We start from the raw sequence: 19,767 nt of genomic DNA, 5'->3' as shown, positions 1-19,767 counted from the left end.
GGTGAAGTCGCGATTACCCTTCATCTTACACTGAGCATCATGTCTGTCAGGAAGCCTTGACTTTCTGCAGGTGACAACTACATTCTCATTTGAGCCTCACTGAGCATGGAATTCCATCGCAGCATGGACCATACACCAGCGATCCTTGGGACCGCTCCCAGGCACATTACGTGGTAATGCGAGTGGCTATTTTGATCAGCTCTGTCAACACACCCAAGGAAAAAGACCTCCATCACATCACAAATAGCGACTTGTGCTATTCAACACCAGGCCTCAGTACTACTTAGCTACACTTCAAGTCAAGGTCAGATGTGACTGGGGCAATGTGGCAGACACTGCTAGCTATTTATTAACATTGATTTTCCCTTCTTCCTGGGAAATGGCCAGTCTACATCTCCAGCCTCCCTTGCAGTTAGGTATGAAGTAAGAAGTTCTAGTCGTGCGAAGTGAGAAGTAACGCGTTCCACTTCCAGGCCAGGTTCTAACTTCCCATGAGTGCTCATCCACGTGTTTTTCCCTTCCAGGTGACTGAGATGGTGACACCCAGGGTTACTAGGGTAAAGTGAGAGTGGCTGTCAGCCTGGATCTCCGAATGAATGAATGGAGCAGAGCCTGTTGACAGGAACATCCTCCTTCATCCCATGGCAAGAAATAAACTTCTACTGTGTTTGGGTCATTATAGCTGGGGGGACACACTTCCTACAGTGACATAGCCATCCTAACATAAAGGACATGTTCATACAGCCTGAGATAAACTAAACGCTTAACATTACCGATATTGTGTAGAACAGTTGCATTCATTCCTGCGTCTTACTCCTCAATGACCCTTGTCTCTGCAGTGAGTCTAAGAAAGAAGGTGAAAGTCCAGTGTCAATCCCCTCACTGTGAGTGAGGTGAGCATATGTGGATGAGTCACTAAGCTGGTTAGCGACTGCAGCTAGCCGCCCAGCAAGGAAACTCCACACCCTGGAGAGAACATACACCCGTGTAACCACATTGTTTGTCTAGGTTACTTGCTTAGATTATTTCTTTGTATTTAGCAAAGAAAAGGTCACTGGTTTTCTAACAGCCCACCTAAGAACCAAGTTGTCCCAACATGGTTTACATCTATTTCCCATCAGACTGTGCTTATTCATCTTTGTATCTGCAATAATTTGCTTAGTGTCTGACACATAGGTGTTTTGTAAATGTTTCTCAGATACTATGTAGAAAGGAATTTTTAAAAATGCAAGGCTTCATTGTTCCACTATTCCTTGTGAGATTCATCCTAGTATCACCCACATCACAAATGAAAGTTTTTATTCTGAGCAGTCTTAACTGTATATTACCCATCAAACAATAAAACGTTATTAGCTGAGGCACATTCAGCTTGAAGATGAAGTGATATATTAACTTCTTGATCAAATGCCAGGACTTACAGATGAATACGAAACAGACATCAATAATTACAGCCTGTACTGTAGCTGCTGGTTTCTAAAGCTCTAAGTTCAATGAACAAGTAATAACTGGACAGACACACCCTTCAGAAATTAGAGGTGGGAAGAGATGACCTCATTCCATACCTGTCACATAGCAGGCCCCCTGCAGCAATTCAGCAAGAGGCAGCCCATGGGCCCCAGAGGCGTGGGTGGAGGCTTCCAGAATGCCAGTGAGTAGACTCAGGAGGAAACCTGGCACGGAGTCCCCAGGAGCCGAGGCTTCTCTCAGGTACCACATTCCCTTCCCCTTTTATTTCTTCCACTGTGTGTTTCCTTAAGAAACCAGGTCTGGACATAAAAGGCATGTGACCTCACTTTTAAAATGTTATGCCTTTTCTACTTAAATCTAAAAAGGGGTCTCTAATACTAATAAAAAGAGAACTAGTCCTCGACAAATTCCAGATTTTACAAGCACATCAAACAACACAGCACACTGCATGGCATTTAGCAGACAATCCCACCAGATACCTACAGTCACGTCCCAGAGATGAAGATCACAAAAGCCAGTGTGGAAAGAGGCTACTGACAGCATCACTGTACCTGAAGAAATTCTAGCCAAGTGAACACATACCTCCAGAACACTCACCAGTGAATAGGAGCAGATACTGCTGAAGAAGCCGCATGCTTCATTTTCCCACGAGTGCAATGGCTTGGCTCCTTCCTACGTTTCTGCATGGTGTTCTCCACCTGTTCCCTGCTGTCTGCCATGTTCTTGCTGGGGTCACGAATCCCTTTCCAGGAAGTCTCTGTGACTACAGCTACAACACTGAGAATGTGTGGGGTTTATCTTTCTTCTAAGGGGAGTAGTGTGGAGGGAGGGTAAAATAATAAAAACTCCAGAATGCAGCCATGCTCATTTTATCAAAATCTACAAAGCACCCCAACGTCAAACATGGAAAAGGAATCTGATTGTCTCAGTAAGCTACAGAGGTTAAGAATTGATATGTGAACAAAATAACCTTTTGCTAGTTCGTTGAAATTGACTCTAACATAGTCTCCTTTCTAGCAGAAAGTCTCTCACGAATTTAAATGTGAAAACCTAGAAGATGCTCTGAGTAGTCCATAATCAAAATTAAATCCTTGAAATACACTGCCCTGGGTTTATAATGCCCTAGACTTTTCAAAGTCCTTTCACATCCATTACCATGTTAGAAGGCACTGATGCCACAAATACCAATCTACATTTGGTTTTGGAAAAAGATTTTCGTGTACATATTTTGTCCAAATATTACTATTTGTTTCATGAAAGTCAGAGTTAAGACTTTAGCTGAGTGTAAATTTTAAGCCAGTGAATAAACAGTTGGCTTGAAAAAGTATTAAACTGACATGAAAAGCATGTATTGCTCTGCCAGATACTAAAAATAAAAGCGACTTCTGCCAACATGGAAAAACCTGAAATGTTTCAGTTGGTTCTGAATTTTGACTACTAGGTTTCACTAAGTTTTCTAAAATGGAGTCTGACATAACAGCACCTTGTTTACCTAAACTTGATTTCTTAAAAATAAAGAATACACAATTGAAATCTTATTGAAATGTCAACCTAATGCAATAATTTTTATAGTTTATTTAGCAGGACATCCATTTTTTACAGTGATCTCTTTACCTAACAAATGAAAATTTTGATATTTTGAAAATTACCCTTCATATTTTAAGAATTCAATCTTGCCTTATCAGAGTGAAGAATAAGCTAAGTTATTAAAGATAACATTCTAGACAAAAGGTATCAAGAAAATCAGATTTTAAATGTGAGGTGCTAATAAACTGGTACTCGAAGTTCAGATAACATTTTATCCCTGTCCTTGGCCTGCCCCTCCCTTCGCTGTCTCTCTAAAAAAAATAAATAAATGTGTTTAAAATATGGAGTTTGAGATTTATGACCAGTTGCAGAAACCTGTTTAACTACTGATTTATAGTTTTGGCCAAGGTATTTAACTGTCATCAGAACTAATTATAGCAAACCTGAGATTATATATTCAAACGGTCCTTTTGGTGAAAGAAATAGAATGTTCTGCCGAAAATCAGAAACATCCTGAGGGCTCCGAAACAAGAATGCACTACCAACTGTGCTTCTCAGAACCAGTGCTGTAAAGCTCCAAATTACTGTTCTTCAGTAAGTTGTTTTAGCCTGAAGTACTTAATAAATCATAGTTACATTAATGCCATACTGATAGCCTGAAATGTATTAATCTCAGTTAACAGTAACTGACATTTACATTACTAATCTAATTCAGGCATTCTGGTGGTAGTAAATGCACATGTTAAAGCTTCAGGAACCTAAGTTATTACTGATCCAATACGAATTCTTACTTTGCTGTGACCAGATGGAGAGGACAAATGACTACTCTTTTCAGGCAACCTGGATACTCTAAGAATAATGTTCCCATTTTATTGCTTTAATGAGTAATATGTCTAATTCGGATTAAAACTGGTAAAATAAAACTGGTGCCAAATGTTGTGCCAGCAGGGAGAAACCAAGACGACTGGGCTCTTCCTCTCCCTGAAATCCCCTGCACCCCCCACCTTCCGCTGTACCATGTTTTGGAACTTGTCACAACTCAGACCCCATTCGTGGGATGTAGCCCCCTTATCATATGAGCCCCTGCGACATTTCCTTGTGCCACAGTGCCTTCCACTCAGTTAAAACGCTCCCATCTACATGGAACAGTAGGGCAGAGTGGGCAGTGGCTGGCACAGGGGCAGGCTGAAGAAGGGCTTCTGTGGCTGGACTTCGGGTCCGAGGCTCCCAGATCTGAGACTCTCTGGAGGCCACTCAGCATGAGCAGAGTGGGGAAGCGTGCCTGGAGGGGTCATGAAATGCTCTAAGAAAGTGGATTCGGGAAAAGAAAAATGAGTATAAGTTGAGGGACATGCCGTCTTGGGGCCTAATGTGAGAACTCTACACTACCCACCAGCTCAAGATAACACTTCTAATGTTTCAGACAAAACCATGGGATCGTGTGGTGGATTTTTTTAGAGGAAGTGTTCCTATACTGTAAGTCTGTACTCACCTGTTAGGATTTTTAAATGAGATATAGGTAAGCAGTATATGATTGTCATTTACAAAATGCAACAGGGAATATTAAAACATAAATTAGGGGTGGTGCAAAAGTTATTGCGATTTCTGCAATTAATTTTAACCTTTTAAACCGCAATTATTATTATCTTTTATTTTATTTTATTTGGGAATATTGGGGAACAATGTGTTTCTCCAGGGCCCATCAGCTCCAAGTAGTTGTCTTTCATTCTAGTTGTGAAGGGCGCAGCTCAGCTCCAAGTCCAGTCACCGTTTTCAATCTTAGATGCAGGGGACACAGCCCACCATCCCATGTGGGAACTGAACCGGCAACGTTGTTGTTGAGAGCTCGCGCTCTAACCAACTGAGCCATCCGGCCACCCCTCTGGCAGCTCAGCGGCAGCTCGTTGTCTTCAGTCTAGTTATGGAGGGCACAGCTCACTGGCCCATGTGGGAATCGAACCGGCAACCCTGTTGTTCAGAGCTCGTGCTCTAACCAGCTGAGACATCGGCCGCCCTAAACTGAAATTACTTTTGCACCAACCTAATAGAAGATTTTCCGATATTTGGTCTGGACACCTTTTCATGATTAATTCCATAGTAGATTCTCAATCTCCTAAAATCTTGCTTTCTCTATACTGGCTTTTCTCAACGAAGTGAAAACAAGATATGATTTTTGTTCCCTTAAACAGCAACTTATTCACTTATTTCAGAACATAGATAAAACATGAAATATGCCACTACAGATTAGTAAAATTTTGTTACTACTATAAATCTAGAAATAACAAAATAATAATAGAATTATAATGACACGTTTTCTATGTTCCTGAATTGATATTATCAACCCAGCAGAAGTTCCCACCAGGTAGCTAGAAGACCTGTCATGAAAGTTAAGAAGGAAGGCGAACTGATGAAAACCATGAGAAGTAGTTCTTTACCTCTATTGAGCACCAAGTAGGGAGACGCCAAATTACCAAAGGCCTGCTAAAAAACGAAAGCCTCCGGCCGTGGTCTTCTGACCAGCTGGTTATATGATTTCCCACAGCCCCTTCTAGTTCGGACTATGACACACACACTTAATGAAAACTACTTCCCATGGCAGTCCTCTTTTTATCCTCCTTAATTCATTCCATCTTTTAAGGAGTAATGGGGAAGTGGAGTAAAAACAATCAAACCGCATTCTTAGAAGGTTCAAAGTTATATTGTCTTGAGTTATAACATTCTAATATAATTACACCACTTTCTCTTCTAAGAATCATCTCATAATTTAAAGAATTACATGGCTGAGAGAAATATTTAGGAAGGCATTTCCAGGCAGAGCTGAATTTAAATCATCCTCCAAATACTACATTCTGTCCTTTTTAAAACTTGTAATATTTTATCGGAAGGTACACAAAAATTAATCAACTGCTTTTATTATGTGACTGTGAGGTATCAACTCTACTGCGCCCAATAAAGAACCAACAATTACTTTTATAACAGTAAGATAAACTCATTTGTAAAGATACTATCAATTGAAATTTTCTTGCACTTATGACTAATCCATTATAAACAAATGCCAATCTTAAAACCACAATTCCAGGATAAGTGCAGTTACACTGAGTACAGATAAGAAAGTACAAGGAGCTCATTGGCTATGCTACAGCAAATGGATGAAAAGTAAAATTGATTTTATACTGTAGGTCTACATAAATAAATAAGTAAATGTCTATCTTTTTTCCCCTGTATGTATGCTTAGATTCCTTATACAAACAACAGAACACTCAATTTCATTCACTTCAATAGGATGAACTCGTTAGAAAAAGCTTGAAAAGATTTATTTGATAATCAACTCCCAAATTTTATGCTTCTTTTTTCTACTTCTATCAATTTCCTGAAATATTATCTAACATAAGCAGGAAAACCTTTTCAGTAAATTGAGCAATTGAAGACTCAAGGAAAAGCTTAAGTAAAGATACAATGTCTTGAAGAACTCTGGCAAGTTACATATATCCCATGTTGCTTTTGGTTTCCCATCTCTTCTTTGCTTCAAATCTAAAACGAAGAACATAAAAATCTCAACTTATTTCTACAATACTTTTACTAAGTGCCACAGTAAAAAGACTTAAAATTTTTTCACATACTCCATTGATTAAAAGATCAAACAGGATGAAAAAAAGTCTCATTTATCATCTGATAAACATTCAGCACAGATACAAATGAATAACAATTCACACAAGCGGGATTCACAAACTGTCACAGGATTTCTGTAATTTCTATGAAGTTAGTAGAATCACTACGAAAAGTTTTAAACATACCCCCATGCAAGTTTCTTCTTTTTTCGAGCAACCTGTGAATTTTCAGCTTCCTTTTTGGCTTTTACAAAGTTGTGGCAGGCAATCGCTTTGGCAATTTTTACACCAAGCTAAGAATTTGAAAGTAGAAAAAACAAAGTGAAAATAAAATTCCAGCTAACATAAGAACACAAACACTTGAGAACTTGTGGGTAAGAAAGCTATGTCTAGAAATGAGAAATCCTTATGCTCAGGCCCCTCGAACAACCCAAGTATAGTGAACACGGAGATGTGACCCGTATTTCCCTTACCTCCCACAGGGCCTTTGCCCTAGTTGTCCCAGTCTCCTGGAGGAAAAGAAATCCTTCCCAAACTGCGGCCCCTCCAGGGTCCACAAAGGTTGTGACAGAGACCTGCAGGTTATTGCAGCATGTCAGTAGGCCTCACAGGAATTTACCCGATAAGACTGCACAGACTGACAGAGACATCAAATTTCTTTGCTCTGGGCTAGAATTACAGCAACTCAGTATGGTCACACCAGTTATCGCATGCTGATCAAAAGCTCTGATTGGCATTAAGAGATGTGATTAATAAAACATGGGAAAGCTAATTACTACTTCATAAATGCACTTTGTATGATGGGCAAGAGCTTTTAATTCACTGATAAAAAAAAAAAAACAAAGCAAAACAATACCGGGGGTGCTAAGAGGTGAAGAGGCTGGCACCAGGACCAACGTACCTGGGTCTTCCCTCAGCTGGCCCCTCTGTCCATGCTCCTTACACCCATCTGCCAGTCCTATCAGGTCCAATGAAAACAAAGCCTCCTCGTCTCCCACCCCCAAAGTCATGTCTAACTCTACCTACAAGTCTTTGTCTCTAGCCCTCCAGCCCATGAACCTCCATGCTGTAACCTGCAGTTACCACACTGCAGGGCTGTTCCTCGGCAAGTGTCTAGAGGACAGGGAGGTGATTTGCTTTCAGTGGGCTCTGATTTTAGAAAGGCCCATTTATATGGGTGGTTCAAAAGTATCTATTAAGAAGCCAGGTTAAATGACAAAGGCTGAAAATCTCTTTCTAGAGTTTGCCTTTTCTATCCCTGTACTCAGCCTAATGCGTATCAGGGAAGGACCTGGAAGCCACTTCAAGTCAACACATTAAAGCCCACGTTTTAGGGACCTGCTTGCCAAGGAGGGGCACGGCAGGCAGTTGACAGCACACGTGCAAGAAGAGAACCTGGTTTAGGAAAGTGAGGCTTGGCAGGCTTTATGTTTCTTCCAGCTAATCTTGGAGAATAGCTTCCTTTAGGATGAAACAAACGCGTGGTAATCAAATACAACAGAGGTTTGTAAATGAGAGCAAAAATAGATCGGAGTTTTCAGTCCAGGAAAGAGGATCTATAAAGAATGGAAGAGAACGACAGTCCAATCAGGGTGCTGAATTGTCCTGAACACCGACAGGCCAGCCAGTGAAGAAAGGAAGCTCAGTTGTGACGTGAGAAAGCAGACCAGCGTCGGGGTCTTCTCCAAACCCAAACCAGGACCAGCAGCACTACTGCTGTGACCATCACATCTTTTTTCACGAGGATAACAGTCATTCAACAAATCCTGGAGGGGCACAAATGCATCCTTTCGCCAGGCGCGGTTCTAGGCACTGGAGATGCAGCACCGGACAAAAGGGCTCATGTCCAAATCGTGGGGCTGGGGGAAGAGGCTGCCCGTGACACCTTACCCAGACAGGCCTTGTTCTCTTGGTGCTCTTCACTTCCAGCTCTTTATCTCATCAAAATTCCTCTAAGTCAACTTAAAAAAGGCTAGGGCTCCAAGGGCAATAGCATCATCCTCCAAAGAGAAAATTACCTCTAGAAGGATGCCGTGGTGTGACGTATCGGCGGGACGGACTTCCTAGTCACGGAAAAACTATCAGGTCAGCACCTGTCAGGTAAGTCTAGTCAAAACAGCAGCACCAAACACATCCCCAAATCTCGTTGGCTGAACTTTTATTTCCCGGTTCACTTCAAGTCAACTGTAGATTGCCTGGGCTCTCCTCCACCTTACGGCACCGGCATCTCAACATGTGGTTTCCAAGTTCACTGTGGCAGGAGAGACAGCTGGAGGGTCTCACCCTGGCTCCTCACGCTTCAGTCCAGCAGTGACACACAGCATTTCTGCTGACAGCCCTCTAATCACAAGTTCTCACACAGTTCTACCTAACCACAAGGAGGCTGGAGACATGGGGTGCTGTGGGGTACTTACCAGGAGACAATGGCAGCACCTAACAAACTGTCTGCTGTACAAAACGCGGCTTGCTGCCTGGGTTTAATTAAGATGTACTCTGTGTCTCTCCATATTTGTGCAGAAGAGTCACTTCCCTGTCCCCACTTCCAAAAGGTAAAACACAGAACTCTGTCTTCTTCTACTTAACGATATTCCCGTATATCATATATCAAAGGCACATTTTGCCAAGTCAACTCTCCAACAAAAGATCCACTCCAGCTAATTTGGGTATGAAACAAATATGACCTGAAACATTGTTGCCAGGTACCATTAACCATGTGACAAAGTTATTTTCTCAAACTGTTGTAAATTCAGATGTATCTTACATTTTTATCTTGTTGAAATTTCCCAAGATGGGTTTTCTGGATTCGGGATGGACAAGCCCAAGAGCATCTCACCGTGTCTGGGCACGTGGTCACTTAATTTAAATGATCTCTTTATCCCATCAAGGTCATGTGCTCTAAGAATGCAGTAGCTTTTAGTTTTCTAGCAATGTTAAGGCCAAATCCAGCACAATTAGCATCCCAGTAAAGAGTTAGAGCATATGTTCCAGAAGACATAAAATAAACTTGTTAAAAATAATTTATTATAATGTAGAAACACGCATTGACATGAGAGGGCTCCATCATTTTGTGCGCTAAACAAGTATAATAACTGGGTACATAGACAATACTTTCAAACAGACCCATTCATGTAAAAAGTGTATTTTCTATCCGTATTTTGCCTTCAACTGATAAACGTTAAACAAGTCTCACCTACGTATTTTACAGAAAGAATCTTTTCAGCTTGTAATGATGATGAAAAGTCCTATCAATTTTGTGTCCTTCATATACTTAAAATAAATGTTTCACTTATTCCTGTGGAGAATTAAAAAGTAGAAATATTAGGAAATGTGAAAGGATAATAAGATCTTCTATGGAAGAGATAGTTGAAACACATTTTCCCAGGCAAGATGACTAACCTGAGTTCCAGAAGATAAAAGAATATCCTGCCATGTTTCAGTATTACAAACAAATAACATAAGCCAAAAGGAATCCCCCTTCACTTCTGTAAAAAGAAAACTGCATCTTCATGCCCAAGTAAACATCACAAAAGCTTGGTCAATGGTTTTTATATTAAAAAACTGTTTCGGGTCATCAGATAACTACAGCAACACAATGTGGGAAGAAATTTTTTTAAATGACTAAAAATATATACAGAATTTCCTGTATGTGTAGCCAAAGTATCAGCATTTTCCATATAGAACATCCAATATTTTGCTGCATTTTAATTAAGGTGTCTAAACATTATCACAGAAACTGCAAATTGGTCAGAGCAAGCGGTAAGGAAAATTAAGCTCTAAAGGCTTTTTATCACCATATTTCAGGAACCAAGGGTGTAAAATGTTCTAATTTGGGATATATTAAAAGCCATAAAAGGTCTTTCAGAAAGATTAATGGTACTTTGCTTGGATTTAAGATAAGGGCTTTAGCTGGTTGGAAAAGCAGGGCCCTGGCTGGACCCTGGAGGCGTTCATCTTTACAGCCACTTGGAAGGTTTGTAAAAGCGTCTGCATAACCTCAAGCAAACGCTTGGCGACATTTTTTTAATTCCTTTCAATTTTACAGGTTTAGCATGTGTAAATCATACTGGGTTGTAAAATAGATATAATGGCACATCTTGTAATATAGTAGAGATTTTTAAAAGACAAACTTGCAAAATGAAGTTAGTTTTTCTTGCTAAGCCTTGCCATTCTGAAGTTTGCTGATAATGATTTTGAAGCATCTGATTCAAAGAGCTTAATCTAGCCCAACTGTAAACTTCTTATCCATTTCATAAAATATTTTACTCACCTCAAAATTACTAGCTTGTAACAGATTTATGAAGTTTTCCTCCCTTTTGAATACTTTCAAGGCACTTATTTAAAAATACCAATTATCATACTTTAACTTTTTATGGAATAATAGGTCTCTATGAAAAATATTTATGCCATTCTCTTTTGTTCTTTAATTAAATGAAAACAGATGTTTTCTGAAGTAAAGCGGAACCATTACTGGAGTACTTAAAGTGTTAAGGTCTTTAATTTTTATATCAGTTTGGTCGACAATTCCTGATTGTCTTTACTCAAGCTCAACATTAATGTCAAGCAAGTTACCTAGGAGACGAAAGAGATCAAAGAGACAAAAACCCCTCCAATGTCTGATTAATCAAGCCTGCAAACAGCTTATTTCTTTTAGCCTGCATGCAAGTATGAAAATGAGATTCTGGGAGCCGAACATTGTGCAGATTTGTTCATTCTTATCAGAACAAAGCCAGCGGCAGCTTATTTCATGGATCATTGGCACTGTCATCAGTGCTACACAGAACGGGTGACAGCTCCTCATTTTGAGGCTTGAACAAAATTAGCAAAAAGTCGGCACAAATTAGCCTCTCATCTTTTTGGTAATATGACATTATTCATTTACTTTTTATCCAATTTTTAATTTTTTCCTTGTCAGCTATCCCTTTCTAGTGTCTCTTCCATGGCATCATAAAATGCCTTCTTAAAAACAAGCAAAGAAATAGCTAAAGTTGAAACAACATGCAAAGTTCAAAAAGCAAATAAGAAAAAAAAAAGTACTTCCAATGACTGATAATGCTTTATTTCTTATAACTTTCAAAACTTTACACTAATAATGATAAACAGCTCAGAACACCACGCAGTTAAAGAGTTTTATAAAATTGGTAGTTTATTTCAATAAAGCCTATGACATGGCTAATGTGTTTCACTCAAACCACAGCTTAATATGGTATGTGCTTTGGTAAATTCAGGATATCTACATTTGGACTGGTTCCTTTCTCGCCATGGTCATACCTGAGATGCTGAGCTCTGATGACAGCAAATAAGCTATGTCATAGCCAGTCCCTTAAACTCTGACTTTAAATAATTTTCTCTCCATTACAGGAAAATAGCATAAAATGTGCATGCACAAGTTTGCATGTTTGTGTACCACCTATATCTACGTGTATGTACAACTAAACAAACACCTGTTATTTATTTTTAGACTTACAACTTCATACCATTTAAACCCAAATGCTTTTTATTTCAAAGTATAACCAAATAAATCCTGTTTTTAAAACACATAAAGATCTACTTATATACAAATATCATACATGTATATAGCATATGTATACATGATTCACCTTGCAATTTATTTAAAAAATGTATTTGGTCTATGAGGTGTGAGAAGATGTACTTTGATTCAATATAATCAACTTTGATTTCATAGTGCAATAGTTTATATATATAAACACCTGTTTTAATGATGACTATCAAGGCTTCAAATTATATGTAGATTACAGTATTCCAAAGGAAGGAGAAAAGATGTTATACTGTTGAAATTATCCCTGGATACAGACATTTATATTCAAGCAACTTTTTCCATTCATAACGGAAAAAAAGCATTAAAAAACTAACCATAAGCTGTTAGATGCTTTACACAGTCCCCATAAGAAAGACAGTTTTTTTTTTTAAAGAACTGTAGTACTGTTTTCAGCAATTTCTTTATCTCTGTTCTTCTAAGTAAGAAAGCTTATTAACAAGCTTTGAACTTAAAATCACATTTACAATAATGTGCCATCAACAGTTTTATAAGCTAATTAGAAAAAGATTAATTAATGACTGGCTGCTAATAAAATGGCAATCATGAAGAAAGAAACCAAGGGTGCTAAGCTTCAACTACCACCAATTAAGAGCTAATTACAAACAAATTATATATGTGTTTTGCTGTGGGCTTTAATTTACTAAAATGGTTTTAATTAAAAGAGAAAACATGCTGATTAATTGAACTGCAGAAAAAATCTACAGTATAAACTGTGCTTTGTCTGTCTCTTTAATTAGACTTGTACCATCTGAAATCTTTTTTTAAGGTTTGTTAAAAGCACAGATAAACATAATTAAAAGAGAGCATAAGGAACACTGTTCTAGGTGATCATACACTCGTAGCCCAAAGGTTAAAAGAAAACACCCTCAATGAAATGAGATCTAAGTAAGCACACCTAAAAATCCAAGAGAAAAATCCATCATTCAGAATCATTTTTATTTTTCTCATGTTTAAATGCTCCCACTTCAAGGCTGCACACAGCTTTTTATGGGAATGTACGTATCTTGAACCTCGCTGCAAAGGAATTTGATGAGGCCTTCCCTTACCCAATAGGAAGAGCTTATCTTCCATACATTGTGCTAATTGTTCATCTATATGAAATAATGGAATGACTTCTAAGAACTAAGGAGAACAAGGCTTCAAAGAATTAAAATCACCATTTAAAAGCCCCCTTCACCCCCGACTATGCACAGATTACAAAGTAATACACAGAGGAACATTTAAATTAAAGTCACTAAGAAATGACGAGTTAATGAAAGTGAGTCAGTTCGAGATGATCCTTAACAGACACACGCACCCCTCGCGTGGCAGTGTGTACCCAACCTCCCCAGGTAGCTGACCACGCTGCAGACTAGAAAAACCCTACTGAGCGAGGGCTTATTTCCCCCGCAGGGTCCTATATTCTTTCCTACTGCTACTCAGTGAAACATACCACAAAGAAAATGGTCCTGAACTCAACTGTCAAACTGGAAAGGAAAAAAGAAATAAAGAAAAAGTAAAGAATTGAAGGCGGAGTAGTAAGATTTCAAAGAAGGACATAAAATATATTTTGCTAGAGTTTACAGGTATTAGGTGACCTTGTATGAAATGATGTATTCTTCATATACACCCCTGTACTAGATTCCCAAAATACTCTTTCTATAACAATAAAATGCTGAAATGGAGATATTTAATTTTAAATTCTTAATATAAATAAACAATATTTAATGCATTTTTACTTAGTTTACCCAATCTTCAGCATCTAGAAAGCACAATAATTAAGAAAATGAAAAGTAGTCATTCTTCATAGGGTCACAGGTTCCAGTGCTACATTCTTCTAATAATTAATTGGAATATATGTTCAGGTTCATATCTGAATGAATTGTTCTACGTTGAAAACATGGTTGTTAAGATATTTCTATCCAAGGAAAGTATTCAAAAAAATCGGAAGAAAATAATTCTGCTCTCTGGATTATAGAATGAAGGAATGAGAACCACATGACTTCCTTCACTGTAATACGCCTTTCAATTCAGCTTCTTTTGTATGTGATGAAACGCTTTTCCTAAAATATTCGAGCTTTGAAAACAGCACTGATGAGAAGTAATTTTAAACTTACTAATTTTGGTAGCATCTCTATTTCAAAAATGTAAATGTTTCAATTCAACTCTAGATGTGATAATGCTCCAGGTACTCTGATACGTAAACCTGTCAAACCTGCATTATTTGGAAAGGGTTCTGGAGGAGCAGGTGATTCAAGCCCTTATTCCATCAAGACAACATAGCATATACATCAACATAAAACTGATAGCCAAAATAAAAAGGGTAAGTTGTAGCCAGAATCCTCTGAGAGAAACTAAAGTGTAACAATGAACTTACTGGAAAAATTGTAAATGCAAGAGGAAGTGCTGTAGCATCCAAAGCATTTCTGGGAAAGGACCACTTCTTAGATGTGAACATACAATGCAGAAACTATGTCCTCAAATGTACACATACCCCTTTTCAATGAGAACACCTTCAGATTTTCTAGGAAATAGCTCTAAAAACAAAGTTTATGCTACAAATTAATAATCTGACCGAATTTAGACAGCACTTATTCAGCGAGGACAGCCTATAACTCAATCAATTCAAACATTCGTTTTTTAAAAAGGACATTCCTACCTTTGTTATTTAAGTATTAACAGACTATTATTATTTCAACATTATTAACAGCATGAAAGGCAGAAATCACTGCCTTTGGTCTGCACTCATCAACTCAAGAAAAGAGCTTTAAAATAGAAAACATTTTATATCATTACTCCAAATTGAAGGTGGTTGGCCTCAGCAAAGATGAAAACAGTTTATAAATAAAATATCTCAGATGAGAAAATTGATAACTTGCAAATTGTAAAAAATAATGTCTATTCTTTCTAGGTTACACAAAATGACTATAATGTTACAACACTGTGTTTTCAAGGAATTCAGTTTAGCTGCTGTGCCAAGACCATCCTATTTGAGTCACTTGCAAAAAAAGTAATCTTTAAGGGCATAAGCCACACAAAGCTCCAACAAAATTCAGAGGCAACCTCTTTTCCCATTCATTTCAGCCCTGACACGGCCCAGCCATCACTAAAATTCTCCTGAACAGTATATCCAGTCGTTAATGTAGGTGTGACTCATTTGTTGGTAGAAATTGCTGACAAACCAAGTTGGTTTTTATCTACAGCAGGCTAATACGAAGATGTCTGGGAAAAAAATTCTCTTTCCAAAATGTGAGATTCAACCTAAGTGCTGACTACTTAATTAAATCTAGGCTTTAGCACGTCATTTTAAAACAGTTGCTTCTACTGATTTCTAGAAATTGGTATGATCTGGATTATAACAAAGATAATGTGTCAAAAAAGACCAGTACCAGATGATAAAACTTTCAAAGCACCACTGTCAATGAATGGAATGTACTTCCAGTTCAGGCCTGAGGTTAACAAGCTACAGATATGCTCGAGTACTTGGGGTGTGTGTGTGTGTGTGTGTGTGTGTGTGTGTGTAATATTTTTTAAAAAACAACTTTTTTTTTAACAGTTTCATTAGTATGACACACACCTAAGTATATTTTTTCACTTCCTCTCTCCTCCACAATGAGCACCAAAGAAGTATTAAAACAACAGGCGGGACAGTCCAAAAGCAAGCACATGACTGACTACACGACAAAACCAAAGACCATGGCACAATGTAGGCTTCAAGCACGTGAACTTGAGCCCCACCCCGCAAACCAGATGATACGCATCCTAATGTCATCGTTAATTTAAGGGAACATGATTCTGGAATGTGATTCTGACGCACTTGCTGTGTCACGACAACCGTGTACTGACAGCCTTATTCTGGCACACCTTTTCTTGGTGGTTTTTTTTTTTTTTGAAGAACTGTTTTCAAGGCCCCTGCTCAAAACATGGTTCTACTTTTGGCTTCGTTTTTCTCAATACTGATGCTGCCCGATTGGTTTCCAGGGCTTACAAATGCTAAACATCAAAAATTAGTTTCACTTATTATGGTTAGAAAAGGCTTTAAGAACTCTGGGATCTGTGCCTCTGAGCAAAGGCTTTATCAGCTGGTCCCAGTCACTGCTCCTTGAGAAAAAGGAAACAGTACTGAGGAAAAACCAATATACCTGATTTCCAAAAGGACACCTACCACGCACATATACATTTAATTCACACAGGGTTTCTGCCCCAAACTCACAATTACTCCTCAAAATCCCATCTCTCATCTCCGCGGTGACTGACACCAAAGGGATAAATATGAAAAAATTAAATCTCAAACTAAACTATTTATTCAAGAATTCCATCTTGATTGCTTTAGTTATTCTTCACGGGTGCTTAATTAACATGGCATCAGTATCTTTCCAATGTCTGTGTCTGAACAGCAAACACTTTCCAGATGTGTTTCCACTTACACAAAGACAAGAATAGGGCCCAAATTATTGTTTTTCTTTTAATCAGAATTCTTTAACCCCATACTAAATAAATTTAATCTATTGTACTAGAACAAAGCATTACATTTGTATGGAAGTAAAAAGAACACTTGAGAAAAATGTTTACTAGCCTTACAAGTGCCGAAAATATGTATTTCTAAAGCAATCTCATTTGTCATAAACTGTGACAGAAAATAAGGACCCTTAAAATGGAAAATACCTAGCCAGTATTATACAATTCCCATTTCTAAAATAGCAGTATGACAAAACAAAACACAAAAACAGAAACCTAATACCCTCAAAGGAAACACACGTTTCTGAGGCCTCCAAGGCGTAACTACGTCTGCACGTTCTCACGAGCAGCTTCAAAGGGCAGAGAGAGGAACGCTGAGAAGGGAACGCCGTCGAAGCAGCCATGGTGGGAGTTAACACGCAACTGCTGGTAGATGAGGGCCACTGGTGACCCCATCGCTTCCCAGTGCATAGCTTAAGTTGAAGGGAAAAAAATAATTTCTGAGTCCCTCTCTAAGCCTCGTTTCTTCCCCTACTTAAAAATATAAACCTCGCAAGACACTTACGGCCAACAGCCAAAATCAGAAAACAAACAGCCATCAACGGGAGATTTTTTTGACATCTGACATGAAAGCGTGAAACAGTATTTCCACAGAAGAATTTACTGAAATAGTAATTTCATCACTGGTCTCAGTCAAAAAACATGCTCACCTGAAGGTGAGGAAGAAAGAATAGTACACGTGGCCAACAGTTTACACACATGACTAATGATGTTTTCTAGGTAATCAAACACCACAGAGTAGTTAGCTTAAGAATGAAATGAAGAAGGTAGAGATATGCTAAAAATGAAAGCTAGAATAGAGCTTTTTTCCCCTAGAAAAAGGAATCACAAAACAACAACAAAACATATGCCAATGTGAGCTCTTTACTCTGTGTGACTCTGCCTAGTGACACCTAGCAGCGATTCCCAACTGGAGGAATAGTCCCCCCAGAAGGGGCAAGTAGGAATCTTCTAGAAGCCTTGTGTACTTGGAAAAAGAATATACAATATAGCCATTAGTTTTATACTACAGATTACAGGTTTTTTTAAAAAAAAGAATGAGCATTCTTTAGGACTGGGAATGAGGGAAATGTGCAGAATATGAAGTAAGAAAGCATTTGGGGGAGTAAGGGTTAGAAAAATGTTGAGATGTGACATTAGAACACACTGTGCCCTCAGGGAGAGTTAAACTGAGTTAAAGATGCAAACAGAAAAAGAAAGCTAGCCTTTTAATCATAACTGGCAAAAAACTCTCTGTATTAGGTGAAATCTAGGGTGGGATATTAATCATGGGTTATTTCCACCATAAGTTTTAGACTTAATAATTTAAAAACAGCATCATTTTAAAACATTAAAGACAAAAATAAAACATAGCACTTCAAAATAAATGGAAGAATAAGAGGGAAGAAATTGGATGGAAAGGAAAATCTTAGATCAAATATCTGAATATTGAACTTACTTGTGATTATAAAAACAATGGACATTCATTTTAGAAAATTTGGAAATACAGAAAATGTGACATCAGTTGGACTTACCTCCCGGGTAGCGAGCTGGTTACTGAGTTCCTCAGCTTTCTCAATATTCCACTCTTCCACAGCCTGGTCTATCCTCTTTTCAAGGCCTGACTGGAAAGAAACAAAACCTAAAACTTAAAGGCAGGAAACAAAGGCACACAAGCATTTGCTAGCAAAGACTATGTCTCAGGACTACACCAAAGACGCTCTGCACTCAGACCATCTGCTTCTCAGGACGACCCTATACGGTAGTTGGTACCACTCCCATTTACAGACAAGGAGAAGGTACCTCAGAGACACTACATGGCTTATCCAAGGTCACGTAACTTCCTGAACTAAGAAAAAGAGCTGCTAATCCGGATTTCTGTGACTCCAAGGCCTATGCTTTCTCTTAATAACAACAATAATGTTGATAATAATGGAAATTATGGCACGCTTATTATGATAGACCCTAGGCTTAGTTAGTACTATAAAAAGCTCACTGATCCTCTATGAAATCGTATTGTTATCCTGTCTGGAGGGAAGAAAACAGAGACTTAGACTCACTAACTTGGTCAAGGTCATAGAGTCGGTAAGTGGTAAGGTCCATGAATCAAGGTTTGCTCAGAGCCTGTATTCTCAATGATTTCCCCTTGTCTCTTTTCTCTACTGCCCATTCCTATATATTGAGACCTTCATTCAACACCCTCTTCCAGTCTTTGATTATTGGTACTAAATTGAATATTAAACATGGGATGAAAGTTATTCCCTGTTATAAAAAGTCATGGATGTAAAGTACAGCATAGGGAATACAGTCAATAACACTGACTGTAATAACTATGTATGGTGTCAGATGGGTACTACACTTGCCAGGGTGATCACTTCATATGGTACATAATTGTCTAATCACTATGTTGTACACCTGAAACTAATATAATATTGTAGTATATCAACTGTCACTGAAAAATAAATTTTTTAACAAAGTACTATTACTTCCTCCTAAGGACCTGAGAAGATGATAAACTTCTTTTCCTTGTCCCAATGGTAGCTTGAGAACCTTCATTCAAGGGACTCTCGGAGTCTCTGACCCTGGGACACATGGCTCTACTGCCCTTTTCTTATTCTGGTCCTGTGACCATCTATCAGTCTCCAGAAATTTCCCTTTCTTGTATATCTGCAGAACTCTTCTCCAGACGGTCCCAAACAACACCCTGGACTAACGTTTCCAACATCCTTCATCTTCAGTGACCTCTAACTCATCCCACCTCGGTAGCCTATAGGCTAAGACACTGCCACTCCAAGTGTGGTCTGTGTACCTATTTTGGTTTGCAAATAGTGCCAGTGCATGAACAGAGCTTGTGCCAGAATGCAAATCAACTACACGCCTACCCAGTTTTGTTCAGCTGACTTTTTTAGCGGTAAGGGATGAGAACAAGACCTCTTCAAAGAAGGAAGTAGTACACCAAGTTCCATTCGGGCACGAGTGCCTTATCTCTTGGAAGACCAATAGTTTGAGTAGGCTTGGTCTAGGCCGTGTAATCGCCATCACCTGAAAACTCCACTCCCAAAGCTTTACAATCTGGAATTCTCTCTAGACACAAGTTTCAGTCCTCCCACTTATCCCAAGTCTTTGTAGCCA

General features: G+C 38.6%; 1 protein-coding gene across 6 annotated transcripts in view; it reads right to left on the bottom strand.

Moving 5' to 3' along the window:
• Positions 1-5,670: 5,670 nt before the first annotated feature.
• Positions 5,671-19,767, bottom strand: part of FAM204A (family with sequence similarity 204 member A) — a 29,956-nt gene continuing 15,859 nt past the window's right edge. For 3 of the 6 annotated variants that reach the window (XM_081074281.1, XM_081074282.1, XM_081074283.1), the window contains exons 6-9: positions 18,171-18,260; positions 7,076-7,177; positions 6,789-6,895; positions 5,671-6,525 (exon numbers count right to left, since the gene is read on the bottom strand). In XM_081074281.1, the coding sequence (XP_080930407.1) occupies positions 6,474-6,525; positions 6,789-6,895; positions 7,076-7,177; positions 18,171-18,260 (351 nt within the window). In that variant the 3' untranslated portion in view covers positions 5,671-6,473. The remainder of the gene's footprint in view (positions 6,526-6,788; positions 6,896-7,075; positions 7,178-18,170; positions 18,261-19,767) is intronic. The other 3 variants (XM_081074284.1, XM_081074286.1, XM_081074285.1) reach the window with 1 other exon arrangement.

This window comes from Rhinolophus hipposideros (assembly GCF_964194185.1).
Source record: "Rhinolophus hipposideros genome assembly, chromosome: 15".
In the NCBI taxonomy this organism is placed as follows: Eukaryota; Metazoa; Chordata; class Mammalia; order Chiroptera; family Rhinolophidae; genus Rhinolophus; species Rhinolophus hipposideros.
The sequence above is the reverse complement of the archived record's forward strand: the minus strand, read 5'-3'. Positions and strand labels throughout refer to the sequence as shown.